Source organism: Ornithorhynchus anatinus, chromosome X5 (genome assembly GCF_004115215.2).
Source record: "Ornithorhynchus anatinus isolate Pmale09 chromosome X5, mOrnAna1.pri.v4, whole genome shotgun sequence".
Classification (NCBI taxonomy): Eukaryota; Metazoa; Chordata; class Mammalia; order Monotremata; family Ornithorhynchidae; genus Ornithorhynchus; species Ornithorhynchus anatinus.
Window position 1 is genome coordinate 23,129,087 of NC_041753.1, and position 20,730 is coordinate 23,149,816.

Here is a 20,730-nt window from a genome sequence, read left to right on the forward strand (position 1 = left end):
AGTAGGGCTTTGAAGAGGGGAAGAGAGTTAGTTTGGTGGAGGTGAGGAGGGAGAACATTCCAGGACAGCGGTAGGACGTGGGCCAGAGCACGTACCAACCGGTACCTCTAGGGGACGCAATTGTTTGCAGAATCCATTGTTAACCATCAAGACCACATACGCACTAGAGTAGTGGGAATAATATTTATTAAGTGCTCATGTTATGCAGAACACTGTACTAAGCGCTGGGAAAGAATGCACAGGTGGGGATTAGACACGGTCTCTGTCCCTCAGGGCTTCACAATAGTAACAGTTTTAGCATGTTTGCCATTCACTATTTTATTTTCAAGAAAAATGAAAGCCAAATATCTTCTTCGGTGTTGGGAAGAGTTGACTAAGGGAATGAATTCTATAAGCAAAACCCAGCCCTTTAAGGGTAACTTTCAGCTTTTGTATCTCCAAGTGTTTAAAATCGTTTTCATTCAATCGTATTTATTCAATCGTATTTACGGAGCGCTTTCTATATTACACACACGTGTCATATTTTTAGTCAGTCAGACAGTAGTATTTATTGAGCGCTTACTGTGATGCAGAACACTGTACTAAGCCCTTGGGAGGGTACAGTGCAACAGGGAAGACAAAGATATATATATATATTTATAATTATATTTTTATTTATTTTTATTAATGATGTGTATATATCTATAATTCTATTTATTTATAATGATGCTACTGAGTCCTGTTTACTTGTTTTGATGTCTGTCTCCCTCCTTCTAGACTGTGAGCCCACTGTGGGCAGGGATTGTCGCTATTTATTGCTGAATTGTACTTCCCAAGCGCTTAGTACAGTAAGCGCTCAATAAATACGACTGAATGAATAAATGAATGACAGACACGTTCCCTGTCCACAAGGTGCTCACAGTCTAAGCGGGAGTTTATAGTCTTCCCGGGCAGTCTGAATTTGCTCTGAAATCATTCTACAAAATGGCTCCGTCATTTGCCTGCCGTTTCTTCGTCTGCAAAACAAGGGTCGGTTACCTCTTCTCCCTCCTACTTAGTCTCTGTCCCACCTGGGGCTGGCAGTCTGTGCCCGACCTGATTAATTTATATCTCTTGCAGCGTTCGGCACATAGTGAGGGCTTGAAAAATAGAGTCAGTGTAATCTAGGCTGGTAAAAATCTGGGAGGAAAGGAGACGTGGAGACAAATACGAGTTTTGGGGATTGCTGGTGGATTTTTATGGTTCATCTTTTCCTCGTCCCCCTTGGTGGGAGTGTGGACGCTCAAGGATTAGCTGGAATAATTGAGGAGTATTTACTGAGCACTTACTGTGTGCAGGGCCCTATACTAAGCTCTCGGGAGAGTATAATATAGCAAAGTTGGCAGACGCCATGGGAGGCTGTAGTGCTGGCTGTGAAGCTGAGGAGCAGAGGGAAGAACAGTGAGCGGAAACCCCGAGAGAGAAGGGTCGGGACACGCCCCTGAAGGGACGAGTAGGGGTTCAATCGTTCCATCAGTGGTGTTTATTAAGGGTATACTGTATGCAGAGCGCTCCTCACCACTGGCCCAAAATGGTGTCCGGAGTGTCATAGGGCTGCAGCCAGGTGTCACAATCATCCACGGCCTCGGGCCTGCCCGGCACCGGGCACACGGTCAGAGGGGCGGCGTGCTCTCCCCCATCGTGAGAACGGGGCCGGAGATACGGCCGGAGGGTCCCGGAGAAGGTGGCCGTGAAGGTGTAGATGTGGGTGCCGTCGGTCACGTTGAAGAACGAGACCCTGCCTCCCTCGTAGTCGAGGAAAACCCCCACCCGACGGGGCGGTACTCTCAGGGTGACAGAGACGCGGTAAGGGTCCAAGATAAAATACTCGGCGCTGTTCCACAGCCCCAGCACCCAGTAACCCGTCCCCGGAGACATCCTCACCTCTACTTTTCGCTCCACGGCATCCTGGCACACCCCCAGGAACCACCTGGTCTTCTGCCCCACCTCCACTTCCCAGTAATGGCGCCCCGAAATGAAGCCCTCCTGGCCCAGGACACAGGGACAGTTCTCAAATCGCTTGGGGTCCCCAGGCAGATCGGCTTTGGTGTCACCGTAGGTTACACTCTTCCTGTCCTCGGAGACCTGAAGCATGGGGTGAGCCGTGTCCTGATCCAGGGTCACGTCCACTGCGGAGAGAGGTTGGGGGGGAGGCGGGGGTCGGTTTCTGGGGGCGGCGGGAGGAGCCGGCGAGGGCTCCTGAGTTAAGGTTCCGATTCTAACTCCATCTCCCGCCCTGTCCTGCTTTCCACCACCCGGGGAAGGCTAGAAGCTTCTGCTGTGGCTTCGGGGATGCCATGGACCCCTTTCTCACCTTCCTTCTCTCCTTCTCTCTGCCCACTCTGATCCTTGGAGACTTCAACATCCATACAGATGTACCCGACGACTCCTCTGCCGCCCGCCTGCTATCCCTCCTCGACTCTGCCGACCTCCTCCTCCACCATACCGCGCCCACTCACCAACTCGGTCACACCCTCGATCTTGTCATCTCCTACCGCTGCACTATCTCCTCACTCACCAACTCTGAAATCCCTCTCTCGGACCATAACCTTCTCACCTGCCTCATCTCTCACACTCCCTCCCCCTGCAAATCTTCGCTACTGCCCCACAGAGACCTCCGCTCTCTCGATCCCATCCGTCTTTCCAATAGCATCTCGCCTCACCTTGCCGCCCTGTCCTCTCTTCCCACTCTCGACGATCAGGTCTCCGCTCTCAACTCCACCCTCTCTACTCATCTCGACTCTCTCGCCCCCCTTTCCCTCCGCCGCTCTCGCGCCACTAACCCACAGCCCTGGATCACCTCCTCCGTCCGCCTCCTTCGCTCCTATGCTCGAGCTGCTGAGCGCTGCTGGCGAAAGTCCAAGCACCAAGCCGACCTCACACACTTCAAATTTATCCTTTCCTGCCTTAACTCTGCCCTCTCCTCCGCCAGGCAAAGCTTCTTCTCCTCCCTCATCGACACCCATGCCCGTCACCCCCGCCAATTGTTCCGGACCTTTAACTCTCTCCTTAGGCCCCCTGTTCCTCCCCCTCCCCCATCTCTCACCCCCAATGATCTGGCCACCTATTTCCTCACGAAAATCAACACGATCAGGTCTGAGCTCCCCAAAGTCACCCCTCCGCCTCTCCCCTCCCCCCCCAGCAACCCCCTCCCCTACTTTCCCATCCTTCCCTGCAGTATCCTCAGAGGAGATCTCCTCCCTCCTCGCAAGTGCCACCTCCTCCACCTGCGCCTCGGACCCCATTCCCTCTCACCTTCTTAAAACCATCGCCCCTGCCCTCCTCCCTTCCTTAACTTCTATTTTTAACCACTCAATCTCCAAGGGCTCCTTCCCCTCTGCCTTCAAACACGCCCACGTCTCCCCCATCCTAAAAAAACCCGCTCTTGACCCCACTTCCCCCTCCAGTTATCGTCCTATCTCCCTACTACCCTTCCTTTCCAAAATCTTAGAACGAGTCGTCTACAATCGATGCCTAGAATTCCTTAACTCCCATTCTCTCCTAGACCCCCTCCAATCTGGCTTCCGTCCCCTCCACTCTACCGAGACTGCTCTCTCTAAGGTCACCCATGACCTCCTTCTTGCCAAATCCAATGGCTCCTACTCCATTCTGATCCTCCTTGACCTCTCTGCTGCCTTTGACACCGTCGACCATCCCCTCCTCCTCCATACCTTATCTCACCTTGGCTTCACGGACTCTGTCCTCTCCCGGTTCTCCTCTTACCTCTCTGGCCGGTCATTCTCGGTCTCCTTCGCTGGAGCCTCCTCCCCCTCCCATCCTTTAACTGTTGGAGTTCCTCAAGGGTCAGTTCTTGGCCCTCTTCTGTTCTCCATTTACACTCACTCCCTCGGTGAACTCATCCGCTCTCACGGCTTTGACTACCATCTCTACGCAGATGACACGCAGATCTACATCTCCGCCCCTGTCCTCTCCCCCTCCCTTCAGGCTCGCATCTCCTCCTGCCTCCGGGACGTCTCCACCTGGATGTCGGCCCGCCACCTAAAACTCAACATGAGCAAGACTGAGCTCCTCATCTTCCCTCCCAAGCCCGGTCCGCTCCCAGACTTCTCCATCACCGTGGATGGCACGACCATCCTTCCCGTCCCGCAGGCCCGCAATCTCGGTGTCATCCTTGACTCGTCCCTCTCGTTCACCCCACACATCCTATCCGTTACCAAGACCTGCCGGTTTCACCTCTACAATATCGCCAAGATCCGCCCTTTCCTCTCCACCCAAACGGCTACCTTACTATTACGGGCTCTCGTTATATCCCGGCTAGACTACTGTGTCAGCCTTCTCTCTGACCTCCCTTCCTCCTCTCTCGCCCCGCTCCGGTCTATTCTTCACTCCGCTGCCCGGCTCATCTTCCTGCAGAAACGATCTGGGCCTGTCACTCCCCTTCTTAAACAACTCCAGTGGTTGCCTATCGACCTCCGCTCCAAACAAAAACTCCTCACTCTAGGCTTCAAGGCTCTCCATCACCTTGCCCCTTCCTACCTCTCCTCCCTTCTCTCTTTCTACCGCCCACCCCGCACGCTCCGCTCCTCTGCCGCCCACCTCCTCGCCGTCCCTCGGTCTCGCCTATCCCGCCGTCGACCCCTGGGTCACGTCCTCCCGCGGTCCTGGAACGCCCTCCCTCCTCACCTCCGCCAAACTGATTCTCTTTCCCTCTTCAAAACCTTACTTAAAAATCACCTCCTCCAAGAGGCCTTCCCAGACTGAGCTCCTCTTCCCCCTCTACTCCCTCTGCCATCCCCCCTTTACCTCTCCGCAGCTAAAGCCTCATTTTCCCCTTTTCCCTCTGCTCCTCCACCTCTCCCTTCCCATCCCCACAGCACTGTACCCGTCCGCTCAACTGTATATATTTTCGTTACCCTATTTATTTTGTTAATGAATTGTACATCGCCTTGATTCTATTTAGTTGCCATTGTTTTCATGAGATGTTCTTCCCCTTGACGCTGTTTAGTGCCATTGTTCTTGTCCGTCCGTCTCCCCCGATTAGACTGTAAGCCCGTCAAACGGCAGGGACTGTCTCTATCTGTTGCCGACTTGTTCATCCCAAGCGCTTAGTACAGTGCTCTGCACATAGTAAGCGCTCAATAAATACTATTGAATGAATGAATGAATGAATCACGAGGACCTTGAACTTCGGCTCCTCTAGCCACAGGTCTCTACTGACTTTTGTTTTGATTTTGGGTATTGGGTATTTGTCCTCGTCTCTTATGCTCTTTTAACGTTTGATTGTTTCATTGCTCCCTATGTGTCTGCCTCCAGTCCTCTCCTCCACCTTGATTCATAGATTGTGAGGCCCTCAAGTGACAGGATCCCTGTCTAATTCATTCATTCATTCATTCATCCTTTCAATCGTATTTATTGAGCACTAACTGTGTGCAGAGCACTGTACTAAGCGCTTGGAAAGTATCTGTGTATTCTTTCCCAGTGTTTAGTACAGTGCTCTGCACATAGTAAGCGCTTAATAAATACTACTACAACTACTTGCAAGACTGGAAAGTGTGTGTCTTGTGTGTATATTTGTGAATGTGTGTGTTTGTATATGTGTAGTCCGTGCTTCTCTCAAAACGTCCCCTCTTCAAAGCCCTACTGAGAGTTCAGCTCCTCCAAGAGGCCTTCCCAGACTGAGCCCCCCTTTTCCTTCTGCTCTCCCTCCACCCTCTGCTCCTCCCCCTTCCCTTCCATTCCCTTCAGCACTGTGCTCATTTATATATATTATTTATTACCGTGTTTATTTTGTTAATGAGGTGTTCATCCCCTTGATTCTATTTATCGTGATAATGTTGTCTTGTTTTTGTTTTGTTCTGTTTTGCTCTGCTGTCTGTCTCACCCGATTGGACTGTAAGCCCCTCATTGGGCAGGGATTGTCTCTATCTGTTGCCGAATTGTACATTCCAAGCGCTTAGTACAGTGCTCTGCACATAGTAAGCGCTCAATAAATACTAATGAATGAATGAATGAATGAATGAAAACACCCTAAGGGACCCAAGAAGTCTTCAAATTATGTTTCTCCAGTGCGAAAACAAAGAGAGGGCGCCCTCTGCTGGAGAGGTGGAGTGTGGTGGACTGAGGGCTACATTGACATCTACGTTTCTCCCGTCGGTGCCCTGCCGCCAGAAACGGCCTAGGGATCCCCCGTCTGCCTCGATCTGGTCCCGGGGGCGGACCTGGGGGGCGGGTGGTCATCTGCTTTTTAATCAATCAAAAATCGTTTCTGGAAACGTCTTCTGCAGAGCTGTCATCAAGAGGTTATGACTGGAAAGATCCTTAGAATGAAATGAACTACAGCAACATGGGCCGCCACAGCTTCCCCTGCCCCCCTGGCCGGAGTTTGTCACTGTCCCCTCTCCCCCCCACCCCGGGGGGATGGGGATGGAGGAGGAAGGCTTGTCCCGCTACCTCCAGGTTGGGTCTAAGCCACCCTTTGCTCTGGTTATTTACCTGCGTATCTGCAGGCCGCTCTCCACTCTGAAATGAGAGAGACAGAGAGAGACAGAGAAAGAAAGGGAGGAAGAGGGAGAGAAAAAGAGAGGGTAAGAGATAGAGAGGGGGAGAGAGAGGAGGCAGAGACAGAGAGATAAAGAGAGAAATAAATGAGCTGCTAATGTTAAGGAGACAGTTTGTGAGGAAGGAAAAGGCTGGACTTGGTGGGGGTCGGGGGGGCTGGAGCTGGGGGGTGTTGGGAGAAGACCTGTGGTGGACATAGGTCTGCTGACCTGAGGGTGGGGGTAAGGGTAGAGGATGTTTGAAAAGCAGGTGAAGGGAGCTGAACTCTAATTAATTGCAAGCCCTCAATTGAAAGCTTCTTGAGGGCAAGGATCATGTCTACTAGCTCTACTACACTCTCCCAAGTACTTAGTAAAGTACTGGGCACACAAGTAGGTAGTCAATAAATACCACTGATTCTACCGCACTCTCTCAAGCGCTTGGTACAGTGCTGGGCACACAAGTAGATGCTCGATCAATCCTATTGATCGAGTGGCTTAATGGAACGAGCACAGGCCTGGGAACCAGAGGACCTGTAAAATGGGGATTAATCCTTTCTAGCACACAACAAGTACCATTAAAAAAAAAAAAAGCACAAAGCTAAAGTTGGTCACTCACCGGCCTGGCCTTCTGTCCTTCTCCACTCTGAAAGCAGAAGAAGGGAAGAGTTGAAACCCCGCCCCCGAAATTGAGGCTTCATCCGGGTCTTCCCTTCCCACCCCACTGATGCTCCCTGGGCCTCACCTGTTCTATAACTGACCCTTTGGGGGACTGCGGAAGGTGAGGGGAAGCTGTGGTCAGACAAGAAACGGACTGTGCCTTCCTTATGAAGATCCCCCAAACTGGACCCAAATCTCCAGAAAAGCCCCTGTTACCACCATCATCAGGGAAGCTCCTTGTGGGCATGAAAGGTGTCTAGCAACTCTTTTGTATGGAACTCTCCCAAGTGCTTAATACAGTGCTCTGCACACACTAAGTACTCAATGAATACCGATGATTGACTGCTTGATTGACCTGATGATTCAACTATCTCCTCTCTGGGTCACAAAGCTCTTTCCCTCTGAAACTCTGTCCCAAGACTGTCCAATTCCAGGAGGTGAGGGGCAGGTGAAGAGGAGTCTTTAGGGACTCAACAGAGCTTTTTCCTGTAGGAAGCAGTGTAGCCTTAGTGGAAAGATCCCGGGTCTGGGAGTCAGAGGGTCTGGGTTCTAATCCTGACTCTGCCACTTGTCTGCTGTGTGACCTTGGTCAAATCACTTAACTTCTCTGTTCCTCAGCTACCTCATCTGTAAAATGGGGAATAAATCCTCTTCCCTCCAACTTAGGCTGTGAGCCCTATGTGGTACCGGTACTGTGTCTGACCTGATAAATTTGTATCTAACCCAGTGCTTACCACAGTGCTTGACACATAGTAAGCTCATAACAAATACCATGAGAAAACAGAGCACTTACCAAGTTCCGTCTGAAGTTTCTCTACAAAATAAATGAAGAAACAGATCAGTCCCCCTTCCATTCATCCCCCACCATCCCAATCTGGGGAGGGAGAGAGCAGTGTAAAAGTGATTATGAATAATTGTGGCATTTGTTAAGTGCTTGCTATGTTCCAAGCAGTGTGCTAAGTACTGGGGTAGAGGCAAGATAATCAGGTTGAACACAGTCCCTGTCCTTCTCGGGACTCAATGTTCAAGGGACACTGAGGGAAGATGCAGAGACTGGTGAAGGCAGCTGGGTGGGGGCGGGAGGGGAGGACTGTCAGGGAGGGGGCTGATTTGGACTGGGAGGGGAGGATGGTGGTTGGTGACTAAAATCCAGAAGATGGAAGGTTATACTGGTTCCAGAGAGTCTACATTGATTTGGGACCAGTAGTAGTAGCAGAAAGAGCATTTATTGAGTTCCCGTCGGGGCAATACACTGTACTAAGTAGCTTTGCTTAGTGGATAGACCACAGACCTAGGAGTCAGAAGGACCTGGGTTCTAATCCCAGCTCTGCCATTTATCTGCTGTGTGACATTGGACAAGTTATTTGACTTCTCTGTGCCTCAGTTACATCACTGTAAAATGGAGATTAAGATTGTGAGCCCCATGGGGGACAGGGACTGTGTCCAACCTGATTATCTTGTATCTACCCCAGCCCTTAGATCAGTGTTTGACACACAGTAAGCATTTAACAAATACAATTTATTATTATTATTATTGTTATTATTAAGCACTAGGGAAGTACAAAACAAGGAAGGGACACATTGCCTTCCCACAAGGAGCATACTCTCGAATGGATGGTTGAATCTTTCTCAGGCAGGCTGGGCCGAAAACCAAGCCTAGGAGGTAACAGGTCTAGGATTCGTTGCTCATGCCTCATAGAGGTCCAGATTAGGAGTGTCCTTCCCTTTAGCAAAAGCATCCAGCTGACAGTACCTATGGGACCCCATCAGGAGAACTTACCTAGCTTGACTGTGAGTTTCTCTATGGGAGAAACAGAGAACAAGGGGGACATCAGGGCCGATCAGGGGTCAGAGAAATAGCAAACCCAGCCACCTCCCCCTTCTGAGGGACACCCCCCTCTTCCCCTTCCAGGGCCTTTGCACCTCTCGTATCCCCCTAAAAGCCTCTCTACAACCCCGGTTAGAAGTTCCACCATCTTGGTTTACCTTTTTCTTTCTCTGTCTTGTTCTTCAGTTTATCTAGAGAAAAGAGAAGGAGGAGGAAAAGACGGTGGAGGAAGGGGAAGAGGAGGAAGAGAAGGAGCAGGAGAAAAAAAAGGAGGAAATGGTGAGGCTTCTCTCTTGAGGCCTTTCCACCCACTCTGGGGTTGTTGCAACCTATGCTTCCCTCTCCCCTCCCCGCCCCCCCACCAGGAGTTAGGGGCTCCTCGACCTCGACCCAGGAGGTCAAGGGGCTGACTCTCTTGAGAATCTCCAGAAAAGTAGATTCTCCTCCCCCCCGCCCCCATTCTCCATCCCCAACACCCCATCCACCCAGTCTCCCATTTCAATGGTGTCTGCCTGTTTCGGGCAGGGAATATGTTTGTTGTTGTATTGAACTCTCCCAAGAGCAAAGGACAGTGCTTTGCACACAGTAAGCGCTCAATAAATACAATTGAATGAATGAGTGAATGCCCCTCCCCATTAGGAAGTTCGGCTGGATACCCAGTCTCTATCTTTTCAGATATCTCCATACCAACCCATTTTCCTGCGTTCTGACCGCTATGGTGACCAGGATTTGCTGCTCTTTTCGCAGCCCTTAGGGAGCTTTTGCCGGAGAAAGGGGTCAAGGTCTGGGGCGGTTTCCCTTCTTGCCCTCTCCTCTCCACCCCTTCTCCCAAGCCCACTCCTTTACCTCTGGATTTCTTTTGCTTCCGGAAATAGTAAAGCACCAGGCCAGCCAGGGGTGCAAAGAGGAGCAGGAGACACCCTAAAATTCCAGGAAAAACTCCTCTCCACGGGGAGACTTGAGGCAAAAACACATCTGCAAAACAGCCACCCCACCCCGCCCCCCGGGGTCGTGTGAAGCAGCCCAGAGGCTGCAGATCCCTAACGCCTGGCAGGGGATCCTGCCTCTTTACCAGAGAAGCCCTCTAGGGTTTTCACAGGAAAACAGATGTTGGAGGAGTTTCCAGCTACAGTAGAGGGGCATCTCCCGGTTGTTGACTGATAGATTGTTGATATCCTCGTTCTGCAGACTCTTCCCTCCTCAACTTCTGTCCTCGGTTCCGTGGCTTGGAAGAGGCGCCCGAGATAAGGGGGACCCCTGATTCGCCCCCCACCCACCCACCCATTGCTCCAGGGCCATTGCGCTCCTCTCCCCCGTCCCTTTGAACACAAGGCCACGGACATAAATATGTACCAGACAGGGCTTGTTCAGCTGGGGGGCCACAGCCTCAAGACTGCACAAGGGCGTGGAGCACACCCCTCCCTAGCGCCACCTGGTGGCCAGGGCAAGTCCAGTCGGGACCCATATGGTGATTAAATGGAGCCCTGTGGAATTGGAGCATCGTTTGGGTTTGGGTGCGGATGGCTGGCAGGCCAGGGCAACCACCCTGGGATGTTCAGAATAGCCAAATGAGCTGTTCCCTGATCCCAGCCTTGGGCTAGGGGTCTCTGACCTGCTATCTGGAGGGTGAACTCTTTCTTCTGGACCAGGAGGGGGTTCTGGATGGAGCAGGATACATTTCGGTGGTACCGTTCCCTGGTCACCAGCGACATCTCTAGGTGGTATAAGCCCTGGGAGTCCTGGAACTTGGTTTCTGACAGGGAGGGCAGACACTGCCCTTGAGGGTCCTTCCACTGGGCCTTAGGCTCGGGGTACCAGCCCCCCGAACTGCATCGTAGCTGGATACCGCCATCCTGGTAGCCCTCAAAGGAGATGTGAGGGTCCGAGCCCAGTCCTAGAAAACACCAGAAAGATACTGGAAATCAGAAAGGCTTCAGCCAGAGCGGGGGCTGCTCCAAAGTTGATGAGGCCCAGGCAGGAAGAAAGGGGTTGAAGCTGCAGCAGGAGAGATGGAGGCTAGACTTTGGGAAACCCCACACTGAAGCCCTCTGGAGATCTTTAGCTTGGAAGAGCTATCTTCCTGGGTGAGAGATATCTCCAGCTCCTGGGTGGAGAGGAATGATTTTGGAGGCAGGGGAAGAGATGGGATGGCTTCTGGAGTGACCTTGGGACCTTGATCATGGTGGTTGGCATTCTAGTCTGGCATTCTAGACGATGAGTGAGTCAGATAACTTGGGCATTGTCAGGGTCATAGACTTGGTGCCTGCAAAGGGACAGGGAGTGCTCATCTCATCCATCCCCCTGTCTCCGGGCAGGACTGAATCTAAGGGGAGGGGAAATAGACTGCAGAGGGGGAGGGTTTTTCCTCCATTCTTGAAGATCTGCAGCATATCACTGCCCTTAAGATGAGATGGTCCTTTCTGTGTCTAACCTAAAACCCTCCTGCAGCCATTTTAGCCTAATCTTCTCTTTCTGCTGCAGTTTTAGCCTTATCTTTTCCTTCTGCAGCTTATGCATTTCATTGCCCTTAAGATGAGGCAGTTGTTCCTGGTGTCTAAACTAAAACCCTCCTGCTGCAATTTTAGCTTAATCTTCTTCTCCTGCAGCTTCTGCATCTCATTGTCCAAAATATATTTTTCCGCACCCATAAGTGAGGTGACTGGCCTAAGGTCACACAGCAGACAAGGGGCGGAGCTGGGATCAGAACCCAGGCCAGGGCTCTTTCCACTAGGCCAGGTTGCTTCCCTACATTGCACCCCAGCCCGTGTACTAGCTTGTTAGGCAGGTATTTGTTAAGCACTTACTATGTGCCAGGCCCTATTCTAAGCACTGGGCACTATTCTTAAGATGAGGTGGTCCTTCCTGGTGTCTAATGCAAAGCCCTCTTGCTGCAGTTTTAGCCTCATCTTTTCCTCCCACAGCCTCTGCATTTCTCCGCTCTCCAGATGAGTTGGTCCATCCTGGCATCTGGCCTAGAGGCCTTCTGCTGCAGCTTGAGCCTCCCTTCTCCCCTGCACCCTGGGCAGGAAGGGGCAGGGGGTACCTACCTGCCACCTCCAGCTCCCATGTGGCGTGGCTGGAGAAAGTCTCGGAGAGGATCAGGCAGCCATACTGCCCCTCGTCTGCAGGGATGACTCCGTGGAGCCTCAGGGTGGCACTCCCATCCTGCAGTCCGTCTTTCAGGAACTCCGTCCTGCCCCTGTAGGCCCTCATCTGCATGTCGAACTGGTCCTGCCGGTCGTAGTAGGTGTGGACGATGTCAGTGAACCGGTCCCGGAACCAGCGCACCTCCATGGCCCCGGCGTCCAGCTCAGGCAGCAGGTGGCAGGGGAACTCAACCTCTTCCCCGACCATGGCCAGGATGGGGTCCCCATGGCCGATCACGGCAAACTCTCCTGGATGGGCAGAGTGGATGTCTCAACAGCAGAGTCCTCCCCTCCTTTCCTGGGCCAGGGGGCATGGCTGCAGAGGGTGGGACCTTCCCTTGCTCCGGCCGGGCAGTGATGACCGGGGAGGGGAGGGCTGGCATAGGCAGAAACTAGCCAGACTTCCCCTCGGTTGGGTCCTGATGCCAATGTCACTCATCTCATTCCTTTTTTATGGTTAATGGAATTTGTTAAGCCCCTACTATATACCAGGCACTGTAAAAAGCTAGATACAAAATAATCAGATCCCACAGTCTAAGTAGGAGGGAGATCAAGTATTGAATCCCCACTTTGCAGCTGAAGGAACTGAGGCACAGAGAAGTGAGGTGACTAGCCCAAGGTCACACAGCAGACAAGGGGCGGAGCTGGGATTAGAACCCAGGCCAGGGCTCTTTCTGCTAGGCCAGGCTGCTTCCCTACATTGCACCCCAGCCCGTGTACTAGCTTGTTAGCCCTGTTGCCCCCGTGGGAAATGACTGAAGGGGATTAAAGAGAGTGAGGGGCAGTGTGCAGACAGATAACTCCAGCACCAGTTGCTCACCCAGGTTCTAGGTCCTGAAATCTTGGCGATGGGCCTGAGAAATGCCCTCGATTAGCAGGGGAGACCCCACCCCCCGGGCCACAGCATCCTCAGCTGTGTCCATCAACAGTAGTGCGAGGCCCGCAGGCAGGTCCACTTACCCTCACCCAGCACTGTGTAACGGAGAAGGACAAGGAGTGCGAGACTGCCCGGCAGGGACAGATGCTGGGCCGACCGGGAGGGATCTCGGGAATCCATCATCTCCGGAGAACAGTGGTGAGGGAACTGGATCATAAGGAGGGAAATAATCAGGAGTCACCCAGCAGCTACTAGATTGCTAAACGTGGCCACTGGGCAGAGTTGGAGAAGGGCCCTCCAGTGGATTCCTCTCCTAGTATTTCCTCTTCATTGGGTTTAACGCCATGGATTCCTCTCCCTTGGATTCCTCCTTCTTAGATTCCTCCCCTGGTGAATTGTTCCCCTTAGATTTCTCCCTCAAGATTCTTCCCACTGGATACCGCCTCCTGGATTCCTCCTCTTTGGATTCCTCCCCCTTGGACTCCTCCCCTTGGAATCCTCCCCCCTTTGGATTTCTTCCCCTTGGATCCCTCCCCCTTGGATTACTTCCCCTTGGATTTCTCCCCCTTTGGATGCCTCTCCCTTAGATCCTATCTCCTTGGGTTTCCCCAGCGAGATTTCTCCTCAATGGATTCTTCTCCATTGTCCATTACCACTAAAAAAAAGTAAAAGGAATGTACAGTCTACTGCCACTGTAATTACTATCCATTCAATAGTATTTATTGAGCCCTTACTATGTGCAGAGCACTGTATTAAGCACTTGAATAATAATGGTATTTGTTAAGCACTTACTATGTGCCAAGTACTGTTCTAAGCGCTGGGGGAGATACAAGGTAATCAGCTTGTCCAACTTAGGGCTCACAGTCTTCATCCCCATTTTACAGATGAGGTCACTGAGACACAGAGAAGTTAAGTGACTTGCCCAAGGGCACACATCTGACAAGTGGCGGAGTCGGGATTAGAATCCATGATCTCTGACTCCCAAGCCTGGGCTCTTTCCACCGAGCCACATTGCTTCTCTACTACTTACTACTACTACTACCATACGATTACTATTATAAATATAGCTACTTTGACTACCATTACTATAAGTCAGTCAATCAAAGGTATTTATTGAACACTTATCGTGTGCAGAGCTCTGTACTGAGCTTGTGGGAGAATACTGTGGAGTTGGTAGGCCCAATCCCTGCCCACAAAGAGCATACATTCGACTGCTTTGACAATTACTACTTCTTACTACTACTATTACAACTAAAACATAAGATAGCTCTCTAGTAATTTAGAGCACCTTTGATCAGGAACAAAAGCTCTCCAGCCTGGAAAATTAGCAGTGACCTGCTGGTGTTCCCCAGTCCTCTGGTCCCTCCCTCCTCCCTCCCATCTCTTTCTCCTTACAATACCCAAGTGTCTGTCTGTGGTCCCCTGGCTCAGTCACAGTCTCTGGTACACCCAACACAAAAGGGAACATGATGAAGAAGCAGAACAGATTCAATTTCCCTTATACCCACTGCCTGATTTCCTCTGGATCACCTCCTGATTTCCTTTGGACTCCCACTGCTCATTTTTGTTAGGCCCACTGCCTGATTTCCTTTAGACCCACTGCCTGATTTCCCTTGGACCTGTCTGCCTGGTTTCCTTTAGACCCGCTGCCTGATTTCTTTTGGACCCCCACTGCCTCATTTCCATTAGATCCACTGCCTGATTTCCCTTGGACCTGCCTACCTGATTTATTTTAGACCCCACTGCCTGATTGCCTTTGGACTGACACCACCAGAATCCCATCAGGTTCGCAGCCTGACTTTTCCCTGGACCCGGGGCAATAATGTTGGTATTTGTTAAGTGCTTACTATGTGCCGAGCACTGTTCTAAGCGCTGGGGTAGACATAGGGGAATCATGTTGTCCCACGTGGGGCTCACAGTCTTAATCCCCATTTTACAGATGAGGGAACTGAGGCACAGAGAAGTTAAGTGACTTGCCCACAGTCACACAGCCGACAAGTGGCAGAGCTGGGATTCGAACTCATGAGCCCTGACTCCAAAGCCCATGTTCTTTCCACTGAGCCACGCAGGCCACTCTCGTCCCCCTGACTGTGTGTCAAAGTAGGTCAGAGGGCTGGGCTGGAGTCAACCTCGAGGAGCCGTTGGGGCTTTAGGAAACCCAGCTGCCCACAGGAAGGTCTTTCCAGGGCCTGTCCATTGTTCCCGGCCAGGAATAGAACCATTGTGTGGGCTGCAGAACTCCCCTCTTCAAGGGTTAGGCCTCTCTCCAAGGCCTCTCTCCAAACAAAGGGAAATGCTGAGAAATCTCAGATAACTTTCACCCACAGCCTTCCAGCGAGACCCTCCTTGCCCACTCTTCACCCTTCCCCCCAGCCCTTCACCTCTATCTTGCTTGCCTTTGGTCTGGAACATCAAGTCCAGCCCTGACCCTAGCCTCGGGGAAGCCAGACCACTTTGATTTGCTTTTGTCCCCAAGGAATAGTCAGCCTCTTGGCAGATCTTATTGTGGAGTCTCCATGTCGGGAATGGCTGACTCCAAGGACTGGAAGGACTCCGACTTAGACTGTGAGCCCGATGTGAGACAGAGATCCTGTCGGACCTGATGATCTTGGATCTACCCCAGTGCTTGGCATATAAACACCATTTAGAAAAAAAAAGAAAAGAAAGGACTCTCCAGAGGTTATTCCAAATTTTCCCCTGGTTCCCGGAGGGATCTTTTTACCAGCCCAGTAGTCAGGGGTCAAGGAGGGGAACTATGGGAAAGGGTGCCTCTCTGCCTTAAAAGTTTTCAGGGAAAGAGCTGCCATGCCTTCCATCTGTCCCTGTTTCATAGCTCGCATATGGAAGTTCTTCCTTGTGTCTAACTTCAATCCCTCTGCTGCAACTTTAGCTTTAGTCTCTTTGTTCTGGCCTGTGAGGAGATGGAGAGCAAGAACACTTGAAAGAACCCTTTTAGAGATGTGAAGACCATTCTTCAGGCCTGTTCCACCCCTCTCCGCCCCAACCTTCTATTCTATAGATGAATGACTCCAGTTGCCATTAACAACCATCTCAGAATAACCCATCTGCCATTCCACTAGCTCCCTGTTAGTCCCTTTTCATAGCTCTCTGAAATCACAGAGATGAAAACAGAGCCAGATCAGGGCCCAATTAGTGGGGAATCAATCAATCAAGGTATTTATTGAATGCTTCCTGTGTGCAGAGCACTGCCCTAAGCAGTTGGGAGAGTACAATATAACAGAGTTGGTAGACATTCTTCTGCCTACGAGGAGCTTACAATGTAGAGGGGGAGACTGACATTAATATAAGTAAATTATGGATATGTACAAAAGTGCTGTGGGGCTGAGGGTGGGTTGAATATCAAATGCCTCAAAGGTACAGATCCAAGTGCATAGATAACACATAAGGGAGAGGGAGCCTGGGAAAAGAGGGCTTAATTGGGGAAGGCCTCTTGGAGGAGATGTGACCTTACTTAAAAAGGCATGTTCTAATCTGTCCAGCCATTTGGCTCATTTTCACAGTAAAAATTAGGGACAGGTCAATCCTTGTGCAAATTGTTACGGATCTGCCTTGAGAATCAAAGAGCTTGACTGGTTGACCTGTGTTCCTATAGAATAGGTCAATTCAAATGTCTGGCCCAAAATGTGTTTTTCTATGTGTCTGGAAGGCTTAGACTCCAGTTTCTCTGACCTAGAGGGACAAGTCAAAATCGGTCCCTTTTTCAAGGGGGGAAAGGGGGCACTTGCTAAACCCTAACTATGCACTAAGCACTGTACTAAATCCTGGGGTAGATAATAGGATACAAATAATTAGGTTGGCTACAGTCTCTGTCCCACATGGGGCTCACAGTCTAAGTAGGAGGGAGTAGGATTTTACAGATGAGGAAGCTGAAGCACAGAGAAGTGAAGTGACTTGTCCAAGGTCATCCAGTATGCAAATGACAGAGCCAGGATTAGAACCCAGATCTTCTGAATCCCAGGCCCATGATCTTTTCACTAGCCCACACTGCTTCTCCTATGAAATCAAAAGTTTTCATATCAACTCCAGTGATGGCGGTGGGGGACAGGGAGGGAGAGGTCCGAAAGCTTTAAGGCACAAAGGACTATGGGATCTCCAGAGATATTCATAGAACCTACCAAAAAGTCTAGGTCTGAGCATGACACAAAGTAACCGATTCCTCTATTGGTTTGGTGTGGGGTGGACCATCCTGCCAGTAGGCTGAGGGAGGGATGGGTTGACCTCTTCCTCATCATCAATCCCATATGCAGTGCCTTGGGAACATTCTGGAGAAGTACAGATGCAGCCCCTGCCCTCAAGGAGCTTGCCATCTGGTGTGAACCTTGCCAGTCTTTCAGATCCCATGCTCCAATTCCCACCATACTGAGCAAGGCTCTCAGATCTCTACTTACATCTGACACCAAGTACTGTTTCTATTTTCTGGACTGTAAGCTCATCGCTGGCAGGGAACGTGTCTATCGACTCTGTTGTATTGCGCTCTCCCAAGCATTTAGTACAGTGCTTTGCATGCAGTAAGCACTCAATAAATACCATTGATTGATTGATTCCATTTTTTTATAGTATTTGTTAAGTGCTTATTATATGTCAAACACTGTTCAAAGCTCTGGGATAGATACAAATCAATTAAGTTGAACACAGTCCCTGTCCTGCATGGGGCTCACTGTCTAAATAGGAGGCAGAAGAGAAGTTAAGTGACTTGCTAAAGGTCATGCAGCTAGCAATTGGCAGAGCCAGGATTAGAACCCAGTTCCTCTGACTCCCAGGCCCATACTCTTTCCACTCATGCTGCTTCTCCTATTCGATTCTAGTTTAGTCTATTCTATTCCTAAAGAAAGGAGCTCTCCACAGAATAGATTTTGGCCTGACTTCTAGCTGACTGTTTTTAAACCTCAAATTAACCTCATCTGCCTCAAATATCTGGAAAATTTAGACTACAGTGTATTTTGGAGCCTGATTTATCCTTTGCATATGTGGACTGAGCGACAGTGATCCTAGATTTGTGAACAAAGACGCAGAAGGCTCTAGGTCTGCCCTTCCCCACCCTCTCATAAGACAAATAGCTTAAAGATTTCCCTCCTTTGGACTTCCTTTTCTAACACTTAGAAAGGTATTTATATCCTTCTCAGCATGTGTGTGTGTGTGTGTGTGTGTGTGTGTGTACTCATTTATTATTTACACCCTAGCTCAAGTTCCTCTCCCCCAATTCTATCCTTGACCCCCTCCAATCTGGCTTCCTTCCCCTTCACTCCACAGAAACCGCCCTCTCAAAGGTCACCAGTGAGCTTCTTCTTGCCAAATCTAACGGCCTCTACTCCATCTTAATCCTTCTTGACCTCTCAGGTGTCTGTGCCACTGCTGATCACCGCCTTCTCCTGGAAACATTATCCACCCTTGGCTTCACTGACACTGTCCTCTCCTGGTTTTCCTCATATCTCTCTGGCCACTCTTTCTCAATCTCTTTCGTGGGCTCCTCCTTTGCCTCCCACTCCCTAACTGTGGTTGTCCCTCAGGATTCAGTTCTGAGTCCCTTTCTATTCTCCATCTATACCCAGTGCCTTGGAGAACTCATTCACGCATACAGCTTCAACTACCACCTCTAGGGGGATGATTCCCAAATTTACATCTCCAGCCCTGATCTCTCTCCCTCTCTGCAGTCTGGCATTTCCTCCTGCCTTCAAGACATCTTCACTTGGTTGTCCTGCCATCAGCTCGAACTTAACATGTCCGGAACAGAACTCCTTATCTTCCCACCCAAACCCTGTCCTCCTCCTGACTTTCCCATCACTGTAGACAGCACCACCATTCTTCCCCTCTCACAAGCCCATAATCTTGGTATTATCCTTGACTCTTTTCTCTCATTCAACACACATATTCAATCTATCACTAAGTCCTGTTGGTTCAATCTTCACAACATCACTAAAATATGCCCTTTTCTCTCCATCCAAACTGCTATCATGTTAATCCAAGTACTTATCCTGTCCCTCCTTGATTACCCACTCCTCCATCCTCAGTCCAGCCATCAGTGAAATCTGAGCAATGACTGAGATGTTGACTTGATGTGGCTTGAAATAAAAGTTCAGTTCTTCATTGATAATAATAATAATCACACTATTTGTTAAGCACTAACTATGTGTCAAGTACTGTGGTAAACTCTGGGGTAAATACAATGCCATCTCCCTCCTATTTAAGCTATGAGCCTCATTCAGGACCTCATTATCTTGTATCTACCCCAGTGCTTAGTGTAGTGCTTGGCACATAGTAAGCACTTAACAAATATTATTATTATTATTATTATCAGATCAGATACAGTCTATTCCAAATGGGGCTCACCATCTAAGGGGAGGGAGAACAAGTATTGAAACCCCATTTTACCAATGAGGAAACTGAAACACAGAGAACCGAAATGACTTGCCCAAGGCCACATAGCAGACAAGTGGCTGGGATTAGAACCCAGGTCTCCTGACTCCTGGACCCATGCTCTTTTCACTAGGCTTCCTCCTTGATAAGAAGGCAGGAGAATCCAGGTCCGTGAGCAAAGGCTGAGGTCTTGCCTTCCAGAGCAGAGAGGAGTGGAGAGGGGCTTCTCTTTTCCTACTCTTCTGCCACCCCGTGGAATCTCCGAGGGAGGGAACCTCAGGCCCCTCATTCTTTAGGAGATGCGAAATCCCTGGGCTGACCCCTGACCTCCTGATTGGAAACAGGGATCAAACTCAGCAAGGTGATGGTGGTGGGACAAAGAGAGTCTCGTCCCTTAACTCTGCCAGCTCCAAAGGGGATCATAGACTCCTGAGGCTGGATGGGTCCTTAAGAGGTCATCCTGTCCAGTCCTCTGTCTCCGGGTGGGCCGTGCCCAATTCCGCCACCCCATGACCCAGTTCTCTGGGAGAGGGGCTGCCTTAGCATTTCTGGAATACCCAATTCCATGAGTCTGGGGAGCCCCCGGTCATGTCAATCTGTTCACCCTGAGCAAGACAGGCTGGAGGGCAGTTTGTGGAGCAGACATACCTGTAGGATGGTGGAGAAGGAGCGTCCCAGTGAGGGCTGAAATGTCTTCCTAATCCCACTGTCCTCCCTTCTGTCTGGGCTCCGAGGCCGTGGTTGTCGAGGCTACCCTCTGTGGGGATCCTGAGGACTCCTGGCCCTGAGAGGCCTCTCAACCAGCTGCCCCAGAGGGAGAGGTCTCTGTGGATGCTTGTCTCTGTGGATGCTTCTCCACATGGGTCGTTCCACTGTTTCCCCAGCTCTGACATGGAATCAGGATAAATTGGAACAACAAGCAAGAGAGAGGAAACCCACCCCCCACCCCTCACATCCTGTTCCCTTGAAAAGAAAATCATAAATGGAATCACCATTTAACACTACCTCCCCGCGAGAGCCCCTGGGGGAGATGATTCTTGAGGAGCGGAAAGGGCTTGAATGTGCCGGAGACCTCTGAGCTCGTGGGGCTGGGAACCAAAGACCACTGGAAGCCCTTGCGTTATCCGGGGTCTCGGAGCCAGTGGCCGACCACGGTGATGGGATCACTCACCCAGCCAATCAATCAATCAATCAATCAATAGCATTTATTGAGCACTTACCATGTGCACTTCACTGTACTAAGTGCTTGGGAGATTACAGTGCAACAGAGTTGGTAGACATGTTCCTTTCAAAAGGAACTTACAGTTTAGACGGGGAGACAGACATGAC

The 20,730-nt window shown here is 50.6% G+C and overlaps 1 protein-coding gene across 1 annotated transcript; it reads right to left on the reverse strand.

Annotated features, from left to right (window-relative positions):
- Nucleotides 1-837: 837 nt before the first annotated feature.
- Nucleotides 838-20,279, reverse strand: BTNL9 (butyrophilin like 9). The gene is made up of 11 exons (XM_029055202.1): nucleotides 20,050-20,279; nucleotides 13,110-13,233; nucleotides 12,051-12,398; nucleotides 10,616-10,897; nucleotides 9,850-9,978; nucleotides 9,162-9,194; nucleotides 8,956-8,976; nucleotides 7,969-7,989; nucleotides 7,135-7,161; nucleotides 6,472-6,498; nucleotides 838-2,147 (listed from the first exon to the last, which is right to left on the reverse strand). Exons 2-11 carry the CDS (start codon nucleotides 13,207-13,209, stop codon nucleotides 1,534-1,536), a joined length of 1,602 nt encoding a protein of 533 aa, XP_028911035.1. The 5' UTR covers nucleotides 13,210-13,233; nucleotides 20,050-20,279; the 3' UTR covers nucleotides 838-1,533.
- Nucleotides 20,280-20,730: the final 451 nt, after the last annotated feature.

Bases quoted from the DNA above. Each gene is read 5' to 3' on its own strand.
- BTNL9 (XM_029055202.1), bottom strand. From the start codon at position 13,209: ATGATGGATTCCCGAGATCCCTCCCGGTCGGCCCAGCATCTGTCCCTG. The intron at 9,195-9,849 runs GTAAAGGAGTGG...TCTTTTCTCTAG, and splicing joins GAAGCAAAAGAAATCCAGAG to ATAAACTGAAGAACAAGACA. The intron at 7,162-7,968 runs GTAAGTGCTCTG...TTCTGCTTTCAG, and splicing joins GAAACTTCAGACGGAACTTG to AGTGGAGAAGGACAGAAGGC.